This window comes from Odontesthes bonariensis, chromosome 3, assembly GCF_027942865.1.
Source record: "Odontesthes bonariensis isolate fOdoBon6 chromosome 3, fOdoBon6.hap1, whole genome shotgun sequence".
Lineage (NCBI taxonomy): Eukaryota > Metazoa > Chordata > Actinopteri > Atheriniformes > Atherinopsidae > Odontesthes > Odontesthes bonariensis.
In genome coordinates, this window is record NC_134508.1 from 33,503,681 (window position 1) to 33,530,364 (window position 26,684).

General features: G+C 40.0%; 1 protein-coding gene across 1 annotated transcript in view; it reads left to right on the forward strand.

The window, feature by feature from the left end:
* The window catches only part of LOC142376954 (dynein axonemal heavy chain 8-like), a 54,077-nt gene that overhangs the window by 17,271 nt on the left and 10,122 nt on the right, over positions 1 to 26,684 (forward strand). The window contains 57 exon segments of the mRNA XM_075460675.1: positions 1,259 to 1,422; positions 1,647 to 1,823; positions 3,346 to 3,543; positions 7,749 to 7,875; positions 12,468 to 12,703; positions 13,042 to 13,155; positions 13,242 to 13,304; positions 13,610 to 13,710; positions 13,824 to 13,961; positions 14,067 to 14,307; positions 14,411 to 14,610; positions 14,854 to 15,007; positions 15,099 to 15,262; positions 15,392 to 15,487; positions 15,718 to 15,835; positions 17,013 to 17,057; positions 17,059 to 17,133; positions 17,135 to 17,179; positions 17,675 to 17,704; positions 17,706 to 17,786; positions 17,788 to 17,901; positions 17,980 to 18,039; positions 18,041 to 18,151; positions 18,264 to 18,300; positions 18,303 to 18,385; positions 18,387 to 18,444; positions 18,528 to 18,658; positions 18,660 to 18,701; positions 18,703 to 18,717; positions 18,824 to 18,910; positions 18,998 to 19,105; positions 19,187 to 19,321; positions 19,450 to 19,611; positions 19,706 to 19,948; positions 20,696 to 20,941; positions 21,041 to 21,181; positions 21,274 to 21,505; positions 22,102 to 22,113; positions 22,116 to 22,243; positions 22,338 to 22,367; positions 22,369 to 22,473; positions 22,561 to 22,683; positions 22,778 to 22,991; positions 23,086 to 23,195; positions 23,297 to 23,460; positions 23,533 to 23,599; positions 23,601 to 23,726; positions 23,826 to 23,948; positions 24,038 to 24,168; positions 25,455 to 25,503; positions 25,505 to 25,540; positions 25,542 to 25,610; positions 25,800 to 25,990; positions 26,161 to 26,284; positions 26,286 to 26,342; positions 26,344 to 26,390; positions 26,476 to 26,594. Of these exon segments, the coding sequence (XP_075316790.1) occupies positions 1,259 to 1,422; positions 1,647 to 1,823; positions 3,346 to 3,543; positions 7,749 to 7,875; positions 12,468 to 12,703; positions 13,042 to 13,155; positions 13,242 to 13,304; positions 13,610 to 13,710; positions 13,824 to 13,961; positions 14,067 to 14,307; positions 14,411 to 14,610; positions 14,854 to 15,007; positions 15,099 to 15,262; positions 15,392 to 15,487; positions 15,718 to 15,835; positions 17,013 to 17,057; positions 17,059 to 17,133; positions 17,135 to 17,179; positions 17,675 to 17,704; positions 17,706 to 17,786; positions 17,788 to 17,901; positions 17,980 to 18,039; positions 18,041 to 18,151; positions 18,264 to 18,300; positions 18,303 to 18,385; positions 18,387 to 18,444; positions 18,528 to 18,658; positions 18,660 to 18,701; positions 18,703 to 18,717; positions 18,824 to 18,910; positions 18,998 to 19,105; positions 19,187 to 19,321; positions 19,450 to 19,611; positions 19,706 to 19,948; positions 20,696 to 20,941; positions 21,041 to 21,181; positions 21,274 to 21,505; positions 22,102 to 22,113; positions 22,116 to 22,243; positions 22,338 to 22,367; positions 22,369 to 22,473; positions 22,561 to 22,683; positions 22,778 to 22,991; positions 23,086 to 23,195; positions 23,297 to 23,460; positions 23,533 to 23,599; positions 23,601 to 23,726; positions 23,826 to 23,948; positions 24,038 to 24,168; positions 25,455 to 25,503; positions 25,505 to 25,540; positions 25,542 to 25,610; positions 25,800 to 25,990; positions 26,161 to 26,284; positions 26,286 to 26,342; positions 26,344 to 26,390; positions 26,476 to 26,594 (6,597 nt within the window).

Here is a 26,684-nt window from a genome sequence, read left to right on the forward strand (position 1 = left end):
GCGAGCAGTAAAACCTCCACAGACAAACACCCCACCGTACAAAAAATGGCTGTTTACTGAGGAGCCTTTGATCTACGGAAACACCGTTTACAGAGTAACGACTCACCGACATGGTGTGCTGTGTTGGCTTCAAACTTGTTTCTCGTCTTGAGCGTGGGAGGGGGCTTCTTATGTAAAAAGATGGCGGACTTTGATGTGGACGGTCTACTTGTTTTTACAAATGCATGCATCTCCTTGTGATTCTTCTTTTTTGTTGCCCTCCTCTTCTCTACCTTTTTCCTGGATAAGATCTGTGAAGCGCTGAGAATATATTAAGTCTAGTTGAGTGTATACATGCAGGATGGATTCGACTCCCAACTGCATTATCTGCGTATATTAGTCTGGCTTTGAGAAGTTTGATTTCATTCCCTTGGACTGACACGTTTACATTCATTTTTAGTCTGCTCTGGTTTTTCCTGTTGCCCAGATGTGAGGTGTGAGCTGCTGTGCGTTTTGGCCGCTGGTTTATAATCTGAACGTTTCTTTTTTCAACCTCTGTGGGGTCAATTCATATGAATTTACAGAGCTGATTGCTTGTTACTTTTTCAAATGAAGTGGTTTATGTTCTTTACGTGATTTACAGAAATCACGCTCTCTATATTTGTGTACTCTGCTATCTCAACCAGATGCATTATCAGGTACCAAAGTTTGGCACAGCTGATGTAATGTCAGTCAGTAGTTCGAAGCAAGAGCACATTTTCATGAGAACCCTAACATCTCAAACCAAATCATGTTTCTCCCTCACAGTTGAAATGTTTTCTGCTTCGGATTTCATTAAGTGATGGGTTGTCTTTTCTTGATGCCTTGCAGGAAATCTTTTTCTCAATGATTGATGCCAGGGATGGCCTCCTGAAAGGAATAAGGGATTCCTACGATGCACTGCTTCCAGCCCTTACTACAGGACAGAACTGGGGAGCTGTAGACAAGTCTAGACATGGAGCAAAACTTAAAAAGAACTTCTTCTATTCCTTTAAACATTTTTTGAACTCTTTAGATGGTAAGAATGTTTCACATTTATTGCCAACTGAATGTGAATAAGTTATTGGAGGGTGGCTCTTTAGAAAGATTGTAACTTTAAGCTCCATCTCTCGGGCAAATCTTACTCAACTGATTTCAAACCATCTTATGTTGAAGTACACAATAACAAGCAATACTGTAACCAAAAGATGGTTTGTAACCAGTACTGATGATTTTGTACTTTGTCTTATTTATACTTCAGATATCCAGAGGAGCAATGAGAGCGTCGTTCATCTGAAAACAGTCACAGATATTGACTTGTCTAAACTGGCCTGTCTGGATGATATGAAAGCTGCGGCTGCCAACTTTGACATGGTGCAACGGCTGGAAGAAATTCTGATGCAATGGTGCAAACAAATCGAGCAGGTTGGTAGATTTCAGAGATTATATTTGATCCAACAACCTTAATTTGTGCTGTTAAATGCTAAAAATGAATTTGCGATGACTGTGATGGGCACAAAGCTCATTGGTTAGAGATGGTGACATCAGGCCAAGATGGATCAGATAGTTATGGAAGATTGGGAATATGATAGGATTGCTCAGACAGCAAAGCTTAATGGTGATGTTGGTGATGTATCCATTGTCATCAGGTCCTGATGGAGAGTGATTTGTTGAGGAAAGAGGATGATTCTGCCGGACCACTGAGTGAGTTAGAACACTGGAAACGAATGTCTTTACAGTACAACTCTATCATCGATCACATCAAAAGCCCAGAGTGTAAGGCGGTGGTGATGGTGCTCCATCTCAACCATTCCAAAATAATGAAGGTACTGACACAAGTGTTCAATGTACACAGAGTAATACCAAAGCTATTGAACATTTTCACTTTGTATCAGTTTTAGTGTATGTAGTTAAGGTTTGCTGCATGTAAAGAGAAATTAAAAACAGTCTGTGATACATAAATCATGACAAATGCCTGAAAATTGCAATGTAGAAGATATCGACGTTGGATAGCTTGCAATGATCATGGATTCAGTGTTCACTGCATGTAGGTGATCTTCACAGATGTATGAAAAAAATAGTTTTTGGAAATGATTATTTGTTAACACAGTACAGTATGTAGCCGTTCTGCATTAAGATGATGCTGAGTAGGCACTGTTTCATTTCACTGGAAAGTGTTGGTGTCACATCTGAGCCTAGTCCTGAATTATTTCATGTATTCTGATAAAATCCTATGCTAAGATCATTTGTGAATGACTAGATTTATTAAATCAATCAATGGATTCCTATTAACGCAGTCTTGTACCCGTGCAGGTGTGGCGGGATCTCGACACGAGGATAACATATCGTGTCAATGAGGCAAAAGACAATTTCAAATTCTTGTCAACACTTGAGAAAGTCTTACATCCTCTGTACAACAGTGACCCCGTATGTACATTTAACAGTTTGATTCTAATGAATAGTTTGTGTTTGGTAACACTGAATTAATATGTCCTTATTACATTGTTTTGTACTATCCAGGCAGCCATTATTTAGACAACTTATATACATTTTTTTTAACAAAGAATTAGTAAAAAGTTTGCAAGTTTGGCAAACTTAAGTGTAGAAATAGATGATAATTCATCTTCATTGACCCTCCTAAATCATGAAATGTGATTTCAGGTTTCCATGACAGAAAATGTGCCGAAGGTCATCAGTGCCATTCACATGATTTACCGTGTTTCACTATATTACAATACAAGCGAAAAGATGTCTGCGCTGCTTGTCAAAGTAAGTGAAGTGTGTTCAGTTTCTGAAATATTTAAGTTGTCACCGGAAAACGTAACTTTCATGAGAAGACGCAGTGCAAGGATCCAGCTCCCTTTGTAAAACTGTAGCCACACAACTGACCACTTTTCCAGATCACAAATCAGATGGTCACAGCATGCAGATCCTACATTACTGACGATGGCAGTTGTCTTATATGGGATCAAGATGCTGAAAAACTCATCAGAAAAATGCAGGTGACTGAAGCTGATATTACTAAACATTTGGGTTATTATTACCAAGGCTTAAGATTACACATTTTGACATCAGTAGACTGTAGCTGTCATCATGTTTCTTTTATCTTTGGCAGGTCTGTACATGCTTATATCAGGAGTATCAGACCTGTTTCCAGAAAAAAAAGGTACAAGTAATGGAAGAAACTGGGAAAACATTCCTTGAGGTTTCAGAGATGCAGATTTTTTGCAAGTTTGAGAGCTTCTGCAAGCAACTTGAAAAGGTGTTGTCTTTGTTCATTCTCTTAAATCTCCATCCCACTTCTATCATAAGGCCTTGCAATGTGACGACGAATATTGTCTTTTGTAGATCAAGAAAATAATCACAGTGTTCAAGACATTTGAATCTCTTGAAAAGTCAAACATTGAAGGCATTGAGAAATCAGCCAGACAATTCCACACTGTGTCCATGAATCTGAAAAGGAAGAAGTATGACATGTTGTCCCCGAGGACGACTGAATTTGAAACTGATTTTGTGAAGTTCATGGCTCAAATGAGCCACATTGAGGTAAGTGTAATCTACAGCTTGTACCCAAATGTTGGTTCAAGCTCATTTTTTCAGGAAGCCTCAACCAGATGAAGATCTTTAGTGAAAGTTGGGAACAGGTTCATACGTGCAACATCACAGCAACACTCATTTACTCCAAACAGCCGTTGCATTCACACATGGCCACACTTAAAAGAATTACACGTTTAGGAACAGAAAGAAGGACTAGTAAGATTGTAGAATCTCTGAGGAATGAGGATCTACTGCTTGTATCGACACAGCTTGAAGCTGAAAAAAGAAAATAATATTGACGTTGTATTCTCAGAGTATCCCCACAATCTTGTCCTTTTCCACAGAGTCAGCTCCAGGCATTTATGTGTTCGTACTTCTCAAACATCATCTCATCTCAGCAAGCTCTTTGCCTGCTACAGCGGTCAGTACAATTTGCAGAATTTGGAAGTATGACATGAAGACTCTATTCTAACTGTGGCATTAAAAGGAAAAAATATAAGCAATCTATGAAATTTGTTTTGATAGTTTTCAGAAGCTGAACCTTCCCTGTCTTGCAACTCACATTTCCAACATTTTGGGTGTTATTCTTCAGCACTTTGCTTCAGAGGTGGAGTTTGTGAAAAAGGTATTCAGTTTGCTTGGGCTTAGATACCAAACAATAAACCTTATTAAACGTATTAAGCTGAAAGAAATCTTCAGATGAGTGAAACATTTTGAATTGAAAATGGAAGAAAACTGTTAATGATTTTAGTATGTTTTGTAAACTTCATTTGCAGGTCTTTGACAATCAGAAGGATGACATTCCATTATCCAGAAATATGCCACCAGTGGCTGGCAGGATTGGTTGGGTCAGACACCTCTATAAAAAGATAGAGGAGCCGATATTGTACATGAAAGTGAGACACAGTTTCTATCAGCAAAACAACTTTACAGTTATACTTCACAGTGACATTTTAACGACGATCAAATCTCCCTTCCTTTGCAGGAAAACTCGGACATCCTATGTAGTCCCGTGGGACAAGATGTGGTCAGAATGTACAATGGGACTGCAGCTATGTTGGTCGAGTTTGAGCTTCTTCAACACGAAACGTGGATGGAGAAAGTTTCCAAACTAGATCACGGTTGGTTCTCTTGTTCTGATGTCATAATTTGACACTAATGGCAGAAAACAGCCCCTGTCGATTCCATTATTGCACACTGTTAAAACGAGCTTTCTCTGTTCCGTATAACAGTCTTGAACATTACCCTGCTGGTTCGCCACCCAAATACTGGAAAATTAGTCGTCAACTTTGACCCTAAAATAACCGAAGTCATTCGGGAGGCTAAGTGTTTGTTGAAAATGGGGCATAAGGTTCCAACGCAGGCTTCGCTTCTTATCAAGATGGAAAGCAAAATAAATGCCCATCACCTCAGACTAAAGGTAAACCGGGATTTACATTTTTTTTACGGGATTGTTTAACTTAAGAGAATTTGACCTGTATGCCTTTTTATAGACCATTCTGGAAGATTTTGAATCCACTTGTGAGAGCATACCCGCAGACTTCAACAGTTTGATGGCTTCAAAAATAAAAAACGTAAGCTTTTCATACCGTGTGTACGGCAGGTGGTCCGTCTTCTTTAGTGGGAAATTGTTACTTGATGAATGTGAACCCTGCTGTAGGCAGTGGGAAGGGGTTTTGCCGATTTGAGAAATGTCTCGAGCAGACGTGTCCTGAAGAGCTTTTGATTGTAATTCTACATCCTTAAAATGTCCAGGTGGAATCTGCACTTCGACACGGTTCGGTGCTGCTGACCTGGTCTTCCCTCCTCCTGGACAAGTTCTTTCAAAATGTTGAAACTGCTCTGTCTGAGCTCCAAAATCTTGTAAAAAAGGTTTGTTGATGAATAAAAATTCTACTGATACTGAAAAGTATCAACATCAGGTTAAATGTCACATTGTTCAGATATGTTTGGGTTGGTGTGACAGCTCTCTTGGACAAAAGCCACGCTTCTAGATGCCACTTTCTTTTTCAGGTGCAGGATATTTGTAAGATACAAATTGATGATGTCCTCAAAGACATGTCTGAGACTGTTCTGATAGAGCTCCCAGAAGGCCGTGCATCTTTGCTGCAGCAGCTGGTTGACCACAATAAGGCATGACCATCTTATTTTTATTCTCCATATCCATTAAGGGAAGTTAAAGTGTTTTTCATCCATTACGTGAGTTTGAAACAATCATTACTTTGCCAAAGAGCAAAGGCTCGATGTCGTGGTTTGAGTAAACTTTTGAGTTTTCCAATGAACTCTGAATTCTGTTTCATTGAAACGCTCGTAGTGCAACTATTCCTCTTTTGTTTTTCAGAACCGTTGTAAGGAGTGGGCAAAGACACTGGATTACAAATGCAGTTATGTTAAAGGAGCTGTTATGGAGTTGGGTAATGTGTTAAGTGCTATTTATGAACCAAAAGGCACCAAGATTGTGGAGGAACCTGTTCAAGGTGTGTAGCACAAATGTAAATGACTTTTCTTTTCGTATAATTAGCATCTCAGCTTTTTTTATACATATATATATATATTTCAGGGAGGAGTGTGACCTTCTCAAGAGAGAGCAAGAGGCTTTTAGAGGGTCCATTGAAAGATAAACAGATCAAGTTCGAAAAGGTATGATTGGATACCAACTGCAAAACATGTCTTTTCTATAAACTGTTGTGTGCCAACACAGGCATTAATGCCTCAAATAAAAAATCCTCATTTCAGGAGTTTAAGAAGCTTTATGAACTCTTCAGTACAAAGGTATTCGATGCACTTGTCAAAAGCACCAAGTTATCCCTGGAGATCCTTAAAAGGAGAATTTGTGGCACCAAGTGAGTATTTCTGGGTTTAAATAAGAAGAACAGTATCACAAAGAAAGGAAATAACCTCTGAAAGAGTAAAATCAATAAATGTGTATTTTAGCACTTACCAGAGGGCAAAGATTAAGCCGAAGGTGGTCCCACTGATTCAGTCTGAAGCCCAACTGGACAAACCCAATATGGTGAGTTATTGTTTTCTTTCTACTCATGGTTGGATGATTTTCATTCGCTACAATGGTTTATGGTCAGGGGAAATACATTATCTTTAATTCTTTGCCTGTCTTGTCAAGCACTACAATGTTGCTACTATGTCTGATATTTGTCCTCAGGTAATGATTCCCAATGTAGATGAGATCCAACAGGCCATAAATCAACTTATTGACTGTGTGTTGGAGGTTAGCAAGGGTGTTGCTTGGCAGAAGGAGTACAGTCAAGATGACACACAGAACAAAGGTTACTAACTGTCAGCATGCACATACATGACAGCAGACACCTGATAAAACAAGTCCGCAAATGGGGATCTCCCATAAATTGTCATTTGATCAGTTATAATTAGGATTATTTCATTTAAACTTTCATGTATTATATTAGTTTTAATATCATACATTTTTTAAGTTGTTAGATACGAGCATGCAGAAGTCTGTGAAGATGTTTCAAGTGCACTGACTTGTGTGTGTAAACAGGAGCGAGGGGCCTTGGCTGCAATTAGTTATTGTGACGACATTATCACGAGATCATGAGTTTATTCTACTTTTATCTGAGGATAACAAAACTACTTTCCATGGGATAACAAGGTCAATTGCTATAGTTTCCACCAGAAAATGACCGTATAAAGATGCAGCTTATCAGCAGTCAACAAGCAACCTAAATCCCCCAAAAAGCTGTTATCCTGCGTAAAATGTAACTTTTAACAATACAATGGCTGCACAAATACTGCTTTAAAAATGAAATCCCACAACAGACATTGTCAAAATAGCTTACTGTTTTCATCTGACAATCAGGTGTCTGATAAGTAAAACAATCATTTGAACAGGATTGGTTTTATTCATGAAATTGTCAAGATCAACGTTTGGTTAAAACTGTGTTTAAATTAATTTATTTTCCCTTTTTTTTTGTCCTATTTTCATCACAAAAGGCAACAATTTCTTCCAGAGTGTTTTTGAACACAGGGACATTAAAAAAGTTGTGGTCGATCTGAAAACTGCAATCAGCTCCCAGAAGGAACAAGCAAGTGACGTTTTGAAGCATTTCGATCCTTTCAGGGTGATTTGGAATGTGGACAGGAACCTCAAAGTCCAGGTTTGTTTTCCCTAGAAGACATGTTGGCTGTTTTTTCCCCTATAATGATAACGGTTTAATTGTCTTCATTTTTTTTTTTTACAGGAATTTATGGGTAGCAATCCATCCCTGATTCAGATTAAATCTGAAATCCAGTACTACGACTCAGTTGAGCAAGACATTGATGCTATCAAGCCTGAGATTGTTTTTGGGTCTACTGAACTTTCAACAGGTAAGCTGTTGTTTTTTTTTTTCTTTTTTACTTCTATGCTGCCTTGAACTTTTCAACCTTTTGCCACATTTCAGGCTTCACACAAAGATTGAAAATTTATTTTTTTTGTGAAGAAAACAACAAGTGGGACACAATCGTGAAGTGGAATGAAACTAATTTCAATGTGTCAAACGTTTTTAACAAATAAAAAACTGCACCGCCTTTAGCTGCAATTACAGCTGCAAGTTGCTTGGGGTATGTCTCTATCAGTTTTGCACATTGAGAGACTGAAATTCTTGCCCATTCTTCCTTGCAAAACAGCTCGAGCTCAGTGAGGTTGGATGGAGAGCGTTTGTGAACAGCAGTCTTCAGCTCTTTCCACAGATTCTCGATTGGATTCAGGTCTGGACTTTGACTTGGCCATTCCAACACCTAGATACGTTTATTTGTGAACCATTCCATTGTAGATTTGGCTTTATGTTTTGGATCATTGTCTTGTTGGAAGATAAATCTCCGTCCCAGTCTCAGGTCTCTTGCAAACTCCAACAGGTTTTCTTCCAGAATGGTCCTGTATTTGGCCCCATCCATCTTCCCATCAATTTTGACCATCCTCCCTGTCCCTGCTGACAAAAAGCCGGCCCAAACCATGATGCTGCCACCACCATGTTTGACAGTGGGGATGGTGTGTTCAGGGTGATGAGCTGTGTTGCTTTTACGCCAAACATATCGTTTTGCATTGTGGCCAAACAGTTGGATTTTGGTTTCATCTGACCAGAGCACCTTCTTCCACATGTTTGGTGTGTCTCCCAGGTGGCTTGAGGCAAACTTTAAACAACACTTTTTATGGATATCTTTGAGAAATGGCTTTCTTCTTACCACTCTTCCATAAAGGCCAGATTTGTGCAGTGTACGTGTGATTGTTGTCCTATGGACAGACTCTCCCACCTCAGCTGTAGATCTCTGCAGTTCATCCAGAGTGATCATGGGCCTCTTGGCTGCATCTCTGATCAGTCTTCTCCTTGTTCCAGATGAAAGTTTAGAGGGACGGCCGGGTCTTGGTAGATTTGCAGTGGTCTGATACTCCTTTCATTTCAGTATGATTGCTTGCACAGTGCTCCTTGGGAAGCTTGGGAAATCTTTTTGTTAGGGATGGCTCGTTTGACACGGACGCTTCGGCGCTCGTTTCATCTTCGTGAAGCAAAGTGGTTCGGCACAATGTTCCGGGGCGTGTATGAAATGGCGCTAATCACGTGATTGATGACGTCCGAAGCGCCGAATGCATTGTTTGGTGGAACCACGGTTCAGAGGTCTCTCATCGTTTGAACACTTGGGCGCGCTATTCTCTATAAAAGGAGAATGAATCCCAAACTGGTTTCCCAACCAGTTCTGTTGCCCTGTCAGAATTGAATTCAATTCATTGCTCTTTTCCATGGCTTCTGGCAAGAAACGTTTTGTGGCTTGGGATCACTTCACCTTGGTTTCTCCTAATAAGGTGATACTATTGTATAGGGGTAGGCGGTATGCACGGTATCATACCTTATGCGGTATTTTTCACCAACGGTAGAGATTTTTTTGCCATACCTTATACCGCAATAGCTCATGAGTCCTGTAGATGGCAGTAATGCAAAGTTTTGAACATCCGCTTGGATATGCCATGCGACAGTAATCGCAAGACAAGGTAACACGAGTAATTTGTTTTACCACCTGCGGGCTAACCATGCTCCGGAATATGAAACGAGTCAAAGCCGGTGTTCTGTCGATTTCTCCTACTTGTCGAGATTTGCTACTTTGTGGTTTTGCGCATGCGCCAAGCCGATTTTCTAAGTTTTGTTTTCACGCCCATAATGTTTTGCTACCCTGCGTCTCAGCTGGTGTGTAACGGTAACATCCTCAAAATCCTGATTATTTTCTCTTTTGGAAGACATGGAAAGTAATAAAACACTCATCGTATTAACAAGCAGTTTAACATGCACAAATGGGGTGTCTGAAACATGACGCATATTTGAGCATGTTGAATAAGTGGAAGGCGCCTATGAAAGTTCCGTTATCCAAGAGGCAGCGGCTTTTCTCTCACAGAGTTTATTCGAGGAAATGTACCTTTTCTTGTTTTTTAAATATAAATATAACGTATAAATTTTTTTATATTTCCTGTGTTTTCTGTTTTGCACAATAAATTTAATTTAATATTGCTGCAAACATCCTGATTGAAAGTGTTTATTTGGTGCTATGGTAACCACTGAGAAACTGTTCTGTTGTAATTTATATACAAAAGTACCATACCGCGGTATATACCGTATACCGTCAGTGGCTCAAATTTTACCGGGGTATACATTTTAGGCCATACCGCCCACCCCTACTATTGTACAATATACTATTGTGTGATGTAAGATGTTTGCTAGTTTTTGTTTTTCAAGTGTAAATATAAGCTTTATTATTATTATGGGTATGCATGCTAATATAGTTCTCTTCTTAAAATAAGGGGGCAGCACATTTAAGAATCTAAGTTATGTAGGACAATACATTCATTTTGGACTTGTTTATTTAGCACATATCACAAACAAAGCGCTTGCGGCCATTATTACACAGCTGTGTCCCGTGTACCAAACGCCTCTCTGTCTGTGTTCTGACAGAAAGGTGTGTTAATTACGCAAAGTGTTTCTGAATTATTTAAAACAACTAAAGTGTACTATTATTCTTAGCTATGGATGATGTCTTTAACTAGACATCATGTAGATGGTGGGTTGACGCAGTCACTTAACTGATAGCTCAGTGATTAGCTTAGTGGCTTTTGCATCCAAAGGTTATGAGTTTGAATCCAGCATTTTACAAGTTTGCCCTGCGTTTATTTTCTTGATATGCAGAATTTTATTTTTGTAGTGTCAAGGAAGCAAAAGCTTGATTCTGTGTGGGTGGATATGATTGTTATGGATGTGCAACCATTTTCTATTGTGGAAGATAAAGGTTTCAAGGTACGGTGGCTAGTAGTTCTAGTAGAACTACTAGCCACTTTCAATGTAACACAAGCACTTGTCATATAAAATCACAATTTTCTTTCTTTTACGCTTTTTATTTTGTACATATTAAAGTATAACAAGGACAATGAGGCTGGTTGAAGCAGATGATACTTGCGGTGCACCACCAGATTCCACTGTTCTGTGTGGTTTCAAAGCCCCGAAACTTTGGTTCATTTCCTGGCACAATCAGATGAACTCTGTGGAAGCTTCATGAGGCTTCACCGGCCATCCCTACTTTTTGTATCCAAATCCGGCTTTAAACTTCTCCACAACAGTATCTCGGACCTGCCTGGTGTGTTCCTTGGTGTTCATGATGCTCTCTGCGCTTTGAACAGAACCCTGAGACTATCACAGAGCAGCTGCATTTCTACGGAGACTTGATTACACACAGGTGGATTCTGTTTATCATCATCAGTCATTTGGGACAACATTGGATCATTCAGAGATCCTCACTGAACTTCTGGAGAGAGGCCCCGTTTACACAATAGGAAGACGCAGATATTTTCCTGCAGTTTGGCCTCTCATTTACACCAAAACCCCGTTTTTATCACAGAAAACGATTATTTCTAAAACCTCCGGCCAAAGTGGAGATGTCTGATAACGCCGGTTATGTGTTGCCGTGTCAACTGGGAGAAACGGCGTTCTAGGTTCTTAAACGTCACATTATGCGCCAGAAAATGCTTAACGTCATGCGAGCGCCTTATGTTTACAGTTTGTTTGGCTACTGATCAGGATTATCATGGATGATGTTAAAGTTCTACTAATTTTTACGTTTGTGCAAACGATTCTGGCCTTATTGCATTTGCCACCCCAAACCTGCTCGCACAGTTCAAAATAGAGGAGCATCACTTTTCCGTGGCTCTCCTGCGTCCAGTATCCACTGACTGTCTATATTTCCCTCTTATTGCCTTCAGTTTTGTTGTGATATTTGCTCGCGTTACCTCCTCCTTCACATGAGGAAAGTCCTCGATTCTGAGGATTTTGATTGGCTTGCATGGCTTTATTCGCGCTTTTATGCGGGTTGATGTAAATGACAAGTTTTTTGAAAACGATGTTGTGTGCACGATGTTATTATTGAAAACGGAGGGGGGGAAATATTCGTTTCTCTAAATACCCGGCTATGTGTAACTGTGGCCTGAGTTTGCTGCACTGAAAGTAAAGGGGCCGAATAATATTGCACGCCCCACTTTTCAGTTATTTATTTGTTAAAAAAGTTTGACACATCCAATAAATTTCATTCCACTTCACGATTGTGTCCCACTTGTTGTTGATTCTTCACAAAAAAATAAAATGTTATATCTTTATGTTTGAAGCCTGAAATGTGGCAAAAGGTTGAAATGTTCAAGGGGGCCGAATACTTTCACAAGGCACTGTATCTACGGCCTGGTAAGGATCAGAGGATTTATCCATTATGATCTGTTAAACCTTAAAACTGAAGGAGGGTGTACAATCTTTTTCAGGGTAAATGCTGATTGGAAAACCCATGATATTGGTTGTACCGTCACATGTTAGCCTTTGCTAGTTTTTTTTTTTAATTTGGTCTTTTAAAGGAGTGATTCAAGCTTTACATGGGAAATTCTTTCTCTTTCCTTTTTTTAGGTTTATTAAAGAAGGCATTGATGGCTGAGACCAAAGCCTGGAAGAAACTGATCTGCAGATACTTGAAGGAGGATTACAAGAAGAAAATGATTAACATCAGTTTACACATCAACAAATACCTTGTACAAGTATCGCATTCTGTTTCTAATCTGGAAGATGTGCGTCATGCCATGGGCACCCTGTCAAAGCTTCGAGATGCTGAAATTCAGACTGATATGACATTAATTTCTATTGAGGTATGACTAGGACGGTCATTCGTTTTTTTAGACATATACAGTACCTTAAGCAGAGCTCCCTCTTTGACCTTTACAGTTGCAAACATTGCAGACTGATAAGAAACATGAAATAATGTTGTTTACAGGAAGCCTTTGAAATATTGACCAAAAATGAAGCAGAAGTGACCAAAAGAGAAGCAGAAGGAGTGTACAATCTGAGGCATCTCTTCACACAACTTCAGTCTAAAGCTGTTAGTACTATCAAGACATTCAGGCTTTTTTCTTTAAATGATTTTTTTCATGATGTGTTCCTCTGTAACAAAGCTTCGATAATGAATTTTGAACTCGGATTTTCTCAGAGATCAGTGCAAGATGAGCTGGTTTGCATGCAGCCCAAGTTCAAACGAAACCTTGTGGAATGTGTTGCTGTTTTCGAGAAGGATGTTTACTCTTTTAAGGAAGAATACGACTCTGTAAGTAATCTGTGAATGACCTTGTTTCTATGGGTGTTTGGAAAAATGTAGACGTTCTTATCAGCTCATATGATCCTGCATTTCAGGAAGGCCCAATGGTTGAAGGAATTCCTCCACAAGTAGCCAGCAGGCAGCTGCAAGCCTTTCAGGTACCATTACTGCTCACTCTCACCGTTCTATATTCCAGTTAATGTTTTACGCTTAAAACATGTGAGGAAGAAGAAGAAAAGCCTTTAGCTTTATTTTGAGTGGAAGATAATCTATTTTGATAGAGACTTATAAAGACAAATTGAAAAGAAATTCAAATCAAAAGACTACAAACTACATGAAACAGCAGTACAAAAATGTGAAATTACATTTAATTTGAATTTTGGTTTTGGTTTTATAAACATGGCAGTTTTCTTCTCGTTTGCTGAATCTAATTTTATTGCCAAAAAATGTTCTTTTTACTCAGGCTAGATTTGATGAACTGTGGAGAAATTTCACCACATATACTTCTGGGGAGCAACTTCTCGGCTTACCTGTTACGGAGAATAACTTTCTACACCAGAAGAAGTTTGTTACTATCCTGACAAAGCTTTCTATCAGAGCCATCAATGAAAATTCCATTAATATTAACTAACAAAGATTGTAATATCTTTTAAGGATTTTTCCTTTTTTTTTTTTAGAAAAGAGCTTGAGCTGCTTCGGAAACTCTACGGCCTGTATGATACAGTGATGAGTAAGATCAGTGGGTACTATAAAATCCTGTGGACAGACGTGGACATTGAAAAGATCAATGCAGAACTTGTGGAATTTCAGAATAGGTGGAGTATTTCTGAGCCATTACAACCTGCTTTGTGCCAGCATTGTATTTTTGATTTCTTTTGTATTCCTGTGATAGATATATTGTTTATCATCTCTATTTGTAGGTGCCGGAAGCTGCCCAAAGCACTAAAGGACTGGCAAGCCTTCCTTGACCTAAAGAGGACCATTGATGATTTCAATGAGTCGTGCCCGCTGCTGGAATTGATGGCAAACAAATCCATGATGCGGAGACACTGGGACCGGATTGGAGACTTAACTGGACACCAATTTGAGGTGGAGTCCAAAACCTTTATGCTGAAGAACATCATGGAAGCCCCTTTGCTGAAGTACAAGGATGATATTGAGGTTCGCTGGAAGTTTGAATACATTTAATTCCACAGTTCTAGCAACAATATTTCTTCTTTTTGTATGTGTCTAACCTCCTTAGCCTGGCTTTCTTCATTCATAGGACATCTCCATATCTGCTGTAAAAGAGAAGGATATTGAGGCCAAATTGTCACAGGTAAAAGACTTGTGGTCTGGTCAGACCCTTAGTTTGATGACATTCAAGGATAGAGGAGAACTAATGCTGAAGGGGGCAGAGACAGCAGAGATTCTTACCATCCTGGAGGATAGCTTGATGGTACTGGGCTCACTGCTAAGCAACAGGTAATACAAGTTAACAACAGCTTCAGATTTACATTCCACTGATTAAATCAGTTCCTAAGGAGCCTTGAACTCCGGAACAATATAATGAAAGTCTGTTAAACTAAAGTGAATGTACGCACTTAGTTAAAGAGGAAGAAGTAGAAATAAACTTATCTTGTTCTTAACAGATTTGACATTTACCAACAGCATTTTACAACACCTTTAAAGTTTTAAGTAGCTTGTGTCCTTATCTGCTTTGTACAGGTACAGTGCATACTACAAAACAGAGATCCAGGATTGGCTCTCCAATCTTTCAACATCATCGGAAGTCATTGAACAGTGGGTTATTGTGCAAAACTTGTGGATCTACTTGGAAGCTGTGTTTGTTGGGGGTGACATCGCCAAAGACCTCCCACAGGTGCAGTTCATGCTTTCTATCCTGGGGAAAACTACACCTTAGAATGCTTCCTTAAGTAAAATTCAAACTGCCCTTTTTTTTTCTATTACAGGAGGCAAAACGCTTTCAAGATATCGACAAGTCCTGGATTAAGGTCATGCAGCGTGCTCAGAAGGTGCCAAAAGTGGTGGACTGCTGTGTGGGTGACCCAATGTTAGGGCATCACCTACCCGAGCTTCAGAAACAGCTAGAGCTCTGTCAGAAATCTCTTGCAGGGTAATTCTTTACGAACAACATTAGTCCAAATACTTTAGATTGACTCAAAAAATAAGATGTGCAGAATTAAATAGATTGTTGTTATACCAGTGCAGTGGGTGTTGATGTTACGTATTTCTAATTTAACAGTTACCTTGAGAAGAAGAGGCTCCTTTTTCCAAGATTCTTCTTTGTATCCGATCCATCTCTTTTGGAAATCCTTGGACAAGCCAGCGACTCTCATTTATGAATATATGGATATACATATACCTATATATAGATATATATCATTTTTAAATTCATTTATTTATGTATTCAGTTATTGTTTTAATTAATATAAATTACAGCCCATACATCTGAATGTTTGCATGATGTCTTAAAATGAAAATTCAAATAATCACTATGACCTCTTTAAGTTTTACTTGGATAACTTTCAAGTTGACATTTTATCACTTGACAAAAGTCAATTTTGATACAATTGTGTTTCAGTCTCATCTCCTTGGAGTGTTTGACAATGTCAACGAAGCAGAGTTTCATCCAACGGAATATAACAAGATTTTGGCCGTTCTCTCACAGGAAGGGGAGAAATTACCGGTATGTCGTGTGCTTTTAAAGAGTTTAACTGATTCATTTTGGTTTTCTCAACATGTAAAAATATTCCATTGTACAGCCCCAATTCCTAAAAGGTTTGACCACTGTTTAATGTATAATTAAAAACGGAATGCAGTGATTTACAAATCTCATGGATGGTCCCACTCCTTCTTTGTCCGGAGGACGCAGCGTCTGTGATTTCTAAAAAGAATTTTAAATTTTGATTTGTCTAATGACAAAACAATTCGACACTGTTTCCTCAGTTCACTCTAAATGAACCATGGTCCAGAGAAGATGGCAGCGTTTCTGGATGGCATTCACATAGGTTTCTTCTTTGCATGATAGAGCTTCTTACTTGCATTTGTGCATGGCAAGGCAAGCTGTTCTCACAGACAGTGGTTTCTGGAAGTGTTCCTGAGCACATGTAGTGATTTCCATGACAAAAATTATTGTAAAAAGTTTGTAATACAGAGCTGCCTGAGGGCCCAACGACGACAGAGATTCTACATAGATAGATTCTATCAATCTTTGAATGATATTTTGTACTGTAGACCAGTACAAGCTCTGCAGTTGCCTGATAACGAGCTGATCATTTCAATCAGGTGTGTTGGAGCAGGAAACCTCTAAAACATGCGGGGCAGTGGTCCCCGAGGACCAGGTTTGAAAAACACTGCAGTAGACAATGAAATATTGTGCTACTTTGAGGAACAGTGTTCTGAAATTGCTCCAACATTTGTTGACATAGTTTTTTTTGCAGGTTGCTGACCCCCTGCTCCCTGCTACTTTAAGGGGCTTTTCCAATACCCAGTCATATCCAGCTGCTACACGTTCCCTCCAGCTGTTTCCTTTTAGTAGCACTTGCTTTTCCAGCCTATTGCAGATCCCTTCCCAACTTATTTGAGACATTTTGCTACCATCAAGTTCAAAATATTTCATTAAACAGTAAAATGTCTCACTTTCAACATTTATGTTTTCTTTGACCTAATTTCAACAGAGTGTCCCGACTATATTGAAATTGGGGCTGTAAATCCCTTTTACAGTTTGTGTATGGGAAAAAAAAAAAAAAAAAGATTCTAATCTTTGGTAGTTTAATCTGTAACATTGCTTGGGTGTATCAATTCTTCGGTTTTTAGAAGTCTTTGATAATTGCAGTTTGATAAACGTGTATTTCTGCTTTCAGCTGGACAAATGTGTCATGGCGCAGGGAGCTGTGGAGCTCTGGCTTGGAAGAGCTGTTGCTGCTGCAACAGCAAGCCTCCTTACACTCCATCATCAGAGCTTCAGATCTAGAGATAAACGATGAAGGACTTTGACCTTCTCACTTTCCTTGACAAATATCAAGCACAGGTGAGTAGACAACATTGTGGCCGCTTGGAAATACATTTAGCAGGTTGATTCTAATGCAAGCCAGTATCTATCAGGTCGCCATGGCTTGCACCTCCAGCAGGTTGTACTGTGTGATATTTGCTTTTGTTATAGATTTTCTCCACAGCTTCAGTCTTGTACTAAATCTATGACACAACTTTCCTCCTTTGTGGAAAAAAGTTTTTTAAATAACAAGTGTGAATATCTTTGGAGTTTTGTACGGAAGCCCAGAGCGGACGTGGTACGTATAAACTTTTGTTTGATGGTTTTCGATCATTTCCAGAAAACAATAATCGTTTTCTCCAGATAACGAGATAATTATCTCGTTATCTGGAGAAAACCATCAAAAAAAAAAGTTTATACGTACCACGTCCGCTCTGGGCTTCCGTAGTTTTGAGAGATACGATGGTATCATAATTGATTTCTATATTCATAGAGTTCCCAAGATTCATTTTATTCTGCCTTGTGTGTTTTAAGGTGGGCTTGTTAGGAATCCAGATGCTTTGGGACAAGAGATTCTGAAGAGGCCCTAAGAATCGCTGCCGATAAGAAGGAGATCATGCCTCTTACGAAAAAGAGGTTTTCACAACCTACTCAGCATGCTCATTAAACAAACCACCTATGACCTGAGCAAATTTGACAGAGTCAAATATGAAACACTTGTCACAATTCATGTGCACCAGAGTGACATTTTTAATGACCTGGTAAGGTTTTTTTCTTCAGTAAATGTCTGTTCTTTTCTTTCTGTAAAACACTTGAGTTAAGCTCCGCTTTGTTTGCAGGTAAAGAAGCGTGTGAAATGTATCAGCGACTTTGAATGGCTGAAGCAGAGCAGATTTTACTTTCAAGGAGGATCTGGACAAAGTCATTGTATCCATAACTAATGTCGACTTCATCTATCAGAACGAGTTCTTAGGCTGTACTGATCGGCTGGTCATCACCCCTCTGACTGACAGCAAGAAAAGAGATAAATTGATTTTTATAAGCAACTTGCTGTAATAAGTCAACTTTGCTTGTAGGTTTTTAATTCCTATGTTGCATTCAAGAACAGTTTTTTTTTCTACAAAGGTGTTATATCACACTGGCCCAGGCTCTGGGCATGAGTATGGAGGAGCTCCTGCTGGGCCAGCCGGCACCGGTAAGACTGAAACCACCAAAGACATGGGTCGTTGCCTTGGCAAGTACGTTTGTGGTCTTCAACTGCTCGGACCAAATGGACTTCAGAGGACTCGGCAGGATATATAAAGGTACATTAGGCAATGAAACAAGTCATCGAGCAGTGGTGTACAGTTTCATTTATGTGATGTCCTATTGTGTTTTTATTTTCCAGGCCTTGCACAGTCAGGGTCCTGGGGCTGCTTCGATGAGTTCAACAGAATCGACCTGCCAGTGCTTTCCGTTGCTGCTCAGCAGATCTCAATTGTTCTGACATCACGAAAGAAACACAGAAGCACTTTCATTTTTTACGGACGGAGACTGCGTGAACTTGAATCCAGAGTTCGGACCTGTTTATCACCATGGTAAGACATGGAAACACACAGTCCTATTAAAAGAAACTCCTTGAAACTAGATGGAAAACATTAGATATACAGTATATACAAAGATATGTCATGCCTCTGTATCTAGAATCCAGGATATGCAGGCCGTCAGGAACTTCCTGAAAATCTAAAAGTGCAGTTCAGGACAGTGTCCATGATGGTGCCAGACAGGCAGGTGGGTCAAGGCTTCTTTCTGTGGAGAGAAACGTTTTTCTTTTTGCTGTGGTCCTAACACATCCCTCTACACTTTTGTCTCCGACAGATTATAATGAGAGTCAAACTAGCCAGTTGTGGATTCAATGAGAATGTTAACTTAGCACAGAAATTCTTTGTTCTTTACAAACTTTGTGAGGAGCAACTCACAAAACAGGTGAGAATCTTGTTAGCATTTCATAATTCCTATTTTGTTTGGTTATTGAACTACTGACATATAACCTCTGCTATTTGACAGGTCCACTATGACTTTGGACTAAGGAACATCCTGTCTGTGTTGAGAACACTTGGGGCGTGTAAAAGAGCTCGACCTGATGACACTGAGTCCAGCACTGTCATGAGAGTGCTTCGTGACATGAATCTGTCCAAACTGGTATCACACAAACTTAGTTCTTACCAACAGCTGTGATATATTGAATTGTATTGAATTGTGGGTGTGAAAGTATACTCTGTACACTGGATACAGTGCTGTGAATAAAAAAATCCATCTGTGTGTTTCAGGTGGATGAGGATGAGCCCCTCTTCCTTAGTCTTATCAATGACCTGTTCCCTGGTATCCAGCAGGACAACAGCACATATACTGAACTTCAAGCTGCTGTTGCTAATCAAGTTGAGCTTGCCGGTCTCGTTAACCACCCACCGTGGAACCTCAAGCTTGTTCAGGTGCCTTAAAATTGTTGTTTAGCATAATTATTATAAAGTTAGCTTTTGGAAAGTACTTTTCTTACTGGTATATCACTGTTGCTGTCTGGGTCAGCTTTATGAGTCTTCTCGAGTGCGCCATGGGCTGATGACTTTAGGCCCAAGTGGGGCCGGGAAGACCTCGGTTATCAACGTTCTTATGAGATCACTGAGTGAATGTGGAACCCCACACAGAGAGATGCGCATGAACCCCAAAGCAATCACTGCTCCGCAGATGTTTGGTCGTCTGGATGCAGCAACTAATGATTGGACTGATGGAATCTTTTCCACACTGTGGCGGAGGTCACTCAAAGCTAAGAAGGGTAATTCCAACATTTTGTCAACATCTAAGCTAAGAAAGTGTTTGTGATTAATACAGATGAGATCCTAAGAAAAAATATAAAACTGTCCAAATGAAACGGTATTGTATTAAATAATATCTAAGCAATACATAGTATTGTACTTTAGACATTTTTATCATATTACATTCAGTATAACACAATATAAAGGTTGTTGCAATTTTAATGTGATGCTAAATACTGCATCTGCACGATATTACTGCCCGGCTTCAACAAGACAATGAAAATGTCAGCTCAGAAGCTGAGCACTTTTCTTAAGCTATAGATGCCAGTTCATGCATATTTAGAGCTAAAATATGAGACGTCACATGAGACAGCCAGTAATGGTTTACTGCACAGTGCGTTGTAAACAAAACACAACAAAAACAAAACGGTGACCCGCCGAGCTGCCTTGGTCCGTAAGCACCTCGTCCCTGACATGTAAACCCACCTTTCAGATTGACACCACCGCATACGGAACTACACTTAGCCCTTGTCTGGTCCGAGGGTAGCAGCTGGGGCAAATCCCAGGCTCCTGTTCCTACGGGACCCCAAAACAGGCCCCTTTTAAGTTCTGGGAATGACAGTGGAGATGCTGTTGTCCTTGGCACACACTGGCTCGCCCACTTTTGATCCAGTAGGTGGGACAGCGGCTCATTAGTGACTGACAAAGTGCCAGAGGCTGCCGGAGAACTCAAACATTTAATTGCTTCGACGGGTTTACTCTTCAGGGGAAGTTCATCTGGATTGTGCTGGATGGTCCCGTTGATGCAATATGGATCGAGAACCTCAACTCAGTCCTGGATGATAACAAAACACTGACCCTGGCTAATGGTGACCGCATCGTCATGTCACCATCCTGCAAGTTGGTGTTTGAGGTGCACAACATGGATAATGCCTCCCCTGCTACTGTGTCCCGTGTGGGAATGGTTTTTATAAGCTCCTCAGCTCTCAGCTGGCTACCCATCCTCCAGGTACTTTTGTGATATCTAAGTGTTGAAGACTTTTTTTTGCCTGAAAAAGAACAATGCTTTGTAAGCAGTGCTTAGATAGAACTTGCTTTTGTATTGCAGGGATGGGCCAAGAAGCGCCCTGCTAGAGAGGCAGAGAGCATCATCGGTTTATATGAAAAGACATTTGAGGATGTTTACATGTATATGAGGCAAAACCTTAAACCCAAAATGGAGCTTTTGGAGTGTAACTACATAATACAGGTGTGTATTTAAAAAAAAAAAAAGACTGAGAATAAAAACAGAATCAGATGATGCCTCGAAGCCTGAATTGTTTGACTATGTTCCTTCTTCAGTCCGTCAATCTGCTGGAGGGCCTCCTCCCAACCAAGGAGACAGAGGGCTTTGCTGGAAGCAAGCACCTTGAGCGCCTCTTTGTCTTTTGCCTGATGTGGAGTCTGGGAGCTCTTTTAGAATTAGAGGACAGAGACAAGCTGGAGGTCTTCATGAGAGGTCATGAAAGCGAAATTGATGTGCCTCAAACCAAGCCGGGAGAGACTATATTTGAGTACATGGTCAACACAAACGGTACAGTTATTTGACACGTAAAAGAGCATCAATTTGATGTTTTTTTTGTATAGTTTAAAGTGAACAAGCATTTGAATGTGGTGGCATGGTGGTTAAGTTAGCACTTCACAGCAAAAAAGGGTATTATTGCGGGGTTTGTGTGCCCTCCCTGTATCTGCATGGCTTACACTGTAGTTGCGAGTGTCTGATTGTCCCGTCTCTGTATTAGTCCTTGTGTTGGACGCTCTAGCGTCCCTGCCTTCTTAACCAATAGCAGCTGTTAAAGGCTTCAGCCTCCTGCTACCCTCAACAGGGTTTACAGAATCTGGTCTCATTTCAGAGGCATCAGATTCGGAGATTTTGTTAAGGACCCCTTCGCACTGCATATACCCACCCTGAGAGTAATCTTTAGTATCAGTTATATGTTGTTAATTGTTGTGAAATAAGATGTATTAGAAATATTTGCTTTAGATGTCTGATACTGCCTCGAGTGGTGCGCCACAGCACAGACATGAAAGGACCCATTGTGCATACGTTCAGCACATCGCCAGCTTTGACAACGATGGGATGAGAATGGGTTTATATGTGACTAAAAAGAATGGCGACTTTTGTTTTAGGTGAATGGTGTCACTGAACAATCTTGTGGAGGAATATGTCTATCCAACTGACCATGTGCCTGACTACACCTCCATTCTTGTTCCAAATGTGGATAACACAAGAACCTCTTTCTTGCTGGAGACTATTGCCAAACAACACAAGGTGATCTTGTGGTTTTTAAAAGAATATTTAGATAATGTTTATACTTAAAAATATGTTACTTTTTGTCTAAACTCTAAATGTTTTATATGTACAGGCCGTACTGCTTATTGGTGAACAAGGGACAAGCGAAGACAGTGATGATCAAAGGCTATGCAAAGAAATACGATCCTGAGACGGATCTGTTCAAATCACTGAACTTCTCATCTGCCACAGAGCCCTTGATGTATCAGGTAAAAGATATTTTAAAATGTTTTTTGTGCTTGAATTTTTACAGTCCTACATTGGTTCATGTTTGCAAAAACTTTCTTCGTACACAGCGATCAGTGGAAAGTTACATTGAGAAAAGGATTGGCAGCACCTATGGACCCCCAGGAGGACGCAGGATGACCATCTTCATCGATGACATAAATATGCCTATTGTCAACGAATGGGGAGATCAGGTGTTGCTTTCTTTTTTTTTTTTTAATGAACATCTGTCCTGTCTATCTGTCCGCTTTAAATCTGATGAGTTACTTTATGTGGCTATCCAACCAGATCACAAATGAGATAGTCCGCCAGATGATGGAAATGACTGGCATGTACAATCTGGATAAACCAGGAGATTTCACCACGATTGAGGATGCACAGATTCTGGCTGCCATGATCCACCCTGGTGGGGGTAGAAATGACATCCCACAAAGACTGAAGAGACAGTTTACAGTCTTCAACTGCACTCTGCCAGCCAACACCTCCATTGATAAGATCTTTGGTAGGTTGGTCTAAAATAATCACATTTGTTCTGCTTCCATTACTGTAGTTTTCATTTTTACAGTTAACGGTTTCTTCATGTTCTTTTTGTGCAGGTGTGATTGGCTCTGGATATTTCCATGAATGCAGGGCATTCCAGCCAAGCATATCAGCAATGGTTAAATGTCTAGTGTCTGCTGGGAGGATCGTTTGGCAGTGGACAAAGGTACTTACCTGGAATATGATGAGAAGTTTATAATAGGAATTGATTATAGGTATATGGTATTGATAAGTTTGTTAACTTGTTTTTATGACACCACATTGAAGGTCAAAATGCTTCCAACACCATCAAAGTTCCACTACATTTTCAATTTGAGGGACTTGTCCAGGATCTGGCAGGGAATGTTAAACGTTAAGGCAGAGGAGTGTGGTGACATCTCCACCCTATTGGCTCTTTTCAAGTGTGAATGTACAAGGGTGATAGCAGACAGGTAAAATCCTTTTTTAAGTTAAAAAACAAAAGTTGGAAGAAAGCATTACTCTAAGACTTTGCTTTGTTGCAGGTTTATTTGCTCTGAGGACAGAGATTGGTTTGAGAAGGCTGTATGTCGTGTCATCCAAGAGCAACGTTGACCCAAACCTCGTTCAAGAGCTTCATTCTGAGCCGTATTTTGTGGACTTCCTCCGAGATGCACCTGAGCCAACTGGAGAGGAAGACGATGATGCCTGTTTTGATGCCCCTAAGATCTATGAACTGGTGTGAAATCTGAATTCGTACATCAGCGCTTGATAGTTTCATGGTAGTAAGTTGATGGAGGAAACTGTCACCATAATCTGTATGAACAACTTGTTTCAGGTGCCAGATTTTCAGTTCTTATCAGATAAGCTTGTGATGTATCAAGCTCAGCACAATGAGGTAGTAAGGGGCTCCACCCTGGATCTGGTTTTCTTCAAAGACGCAATGACTCATCTTGTCAAGGTGACACCTGAATGCGAGTATAGCTGATGCATTTCTTGTAGGACTAGCTAGATATAATACTGATTCTTTTTAGATTTGCTCCTCTTTAGGTCTCACGAATCATTCGCACTGACAATGGAAATGCCCTGCTTGTGGGAGTGGGAGGATCAGGAAAACAGAGTCTGACGCGCCTGGCCTCATACATAGCTGGATACAGCATCTTCCAGATCACATTAACCAAGTGAGATGAGTCATAGTTGTGAGAGCTCTGTTTGTAGGGACTTTAATCACACTGATCAAACTGTTCTTGGGGCTCTCTGAGGGTTAGAGGCGCTCCCCAAAGGACAATGAACCATCAGGGGCTTTTTTTTCTGCTTGCATTCAAGTGATATAACCTGCAAACCTGTCTCAGTCGGCCTAGGTGTCACTTTAAGTCCATTCCTCTGTTTCAAAAAAATAATAATAATACAATAATTTCTTATTATATATTGCTTATAGGCAATGTTTAAAATAGGTTTGTTTGTTTTAGTTTTTTTTACTTCCCTTTGATAGTAGTGGTTCCAGTGGTGTGTTCATACCTTCAACCCAGTCACTGTACACTTACCTCATCTGGACCTATCACGTCACCTTCATGTCTCCGTTATGCTGGGAAAGCTCCCGCTCCAAAGTAGAAATTAAAGACGCCACAGAAGGAGTTCTATAAACTGTGAGCTCCTACTATAGACGTTCTTCCAGGGTCTCGGGTGATTGGTCAAGCACATGAATACAGTACTAAGATCAGCCCTAATTAACTGCAATTAATTTTATCCTTAAAAGTAGGAAACAAAATAAAAAGTTCAATTCGATAAACGTACCTATTAAAGGCGGGTTGGGGATCTTTTTCTGGAACATTTTTTTACATATTGCTTGAAATACTCTTCACACCCCCATTGCAACCAATTAATTAAAAGTTTTTGACACAAATATGAAAATTTTTAGTGGCCTCTAGAACGTACAATCTAGGAAAAACAGTATGCAATCATTGTGAACGGACCGTTCACAATGATTGGATTCTGATGCCGTCTATCACCTGCAATCTGCTTCCCCCCCCCCACCTGTGCGCGTACCCTGCTCCGTGAACGAATTACACGTCAGAAGCTTGGCAGGAAGCTAAACTAGAGCCAGCTTGGCTAGCACCTAGCATTATTAAACGTATAGTTTAGCATAAACTAAATACTAAATACTAAATACGGCAACAATCGATGCTTGCTGTCAGAACAGCGCTCGTGCACCTTCTTGCTCGTGCGCGTTCATGTACTCTAGAGGCGTGCCTTCGGGGGGAAAGTGAAAGAAAAGGGTTGGGACTTTTTACCTGTGTATTTTCAAAATGCAGCTTCGCTGGACCCAAATCCAGGATCTCCTACCCTACCTTTAAAATACAAGAATGAGTGTCCTATGAAGCCATGAGCTGTTTGTAGTTGCATTTGCACTGAAAGTGAAATGCTGGGCCTTCTTTCCAATTATGTGTGTTTATTTTTCCTTACTTAGAACATACAACATGAGTAATTTCATGGATGACCTGAAACTGTTGTATAAACACAGCGGGGGCTGAGGGCAAAGGCATCACCTTCGTCTTTTACAGACAACGAAATCAAGGATGAGGCTTTCCTCGAGTACCTCAACAATATTCTCTCTTCTGGAGAGGTGAGATCTCATAAAGGTATAAAGGCGTATCTGAATATCTGCTGATTGTGTAACTGAACACTGGAATCTTCAGGTCTAATTGAAACGGACTGGAATTGGTCCTGTATGACTGAAACAAAGAGGTGGGGCAGAATGTAACGTCTCAAAGGAAAAGCTTCGCTGGTCCTGACCATGTTGTAATCGTTTCAGGTCTCCAATCTTTTTGCAAAAGATGAGATGCAAGAGATCACCCAGAACCTGATCCCAGTTATGAAAAAGGAGTTTCCTCGAATTCCACCAACTTTTGACAATCTTTATGACTACTTTATATCTCGGTTTAGGAAGAATTTACACGTTGTTCTGTGCTTCTCACCGGTAAGTTGAAACTTTGTATATTTTCTGTTTATACCCAAAAGCAACCGCCCAAACTTTTGCTACTTTTATTCCAAATCTCTTTTTATTCACAGCCATGTTTAGATGCTCAACAGTGACATTATATATACACTTACACCCATAACTACCTCCATAAATGAACCTTTTCATTGGAGTTTTACTCTACTCTTGTTTAAAGGTGGGGCAGAAAGTTTCGCTCCAGATGTCTGAAGTTTCCGGGCTTGATTTCCGGCTGCACAATGGACTGGTTCACCCCTTGGCCCAATGAGGCTCTGGTTGCTGTGTCCACCTATTTCTTATCTAAGTTTTCACATGGTTTGTCCAGCTGATGTGAAGACTTCAGTGATGACCACCATGGGAACTTAATCATCACAAAGTATCTGAAACATGTGAAAGTTACTTTGAAAGGTATCACATTTACACAAAACCAATTTGTTTCAGAAACATACGCTATCAAACACAGTCCTAACGCTGTATGTTGTTCATCTCTCAGGTTTCGAAGACGAGCTCACGTCACCCCTAAATCTTACCTTTCTTTTATAAATGGTTACAAAACATTATATGCCGAAAAGCACAACTATATCAACACTTTGGCAGAGCGCATGAATGTTGGTAAGGAATTTGAACAGGAAGGCAGTTGTGTCTTTATAAAGATTGTGTACTTTATGGAGGATTTTGTATGGTCTACTCCTGTAAAAGATT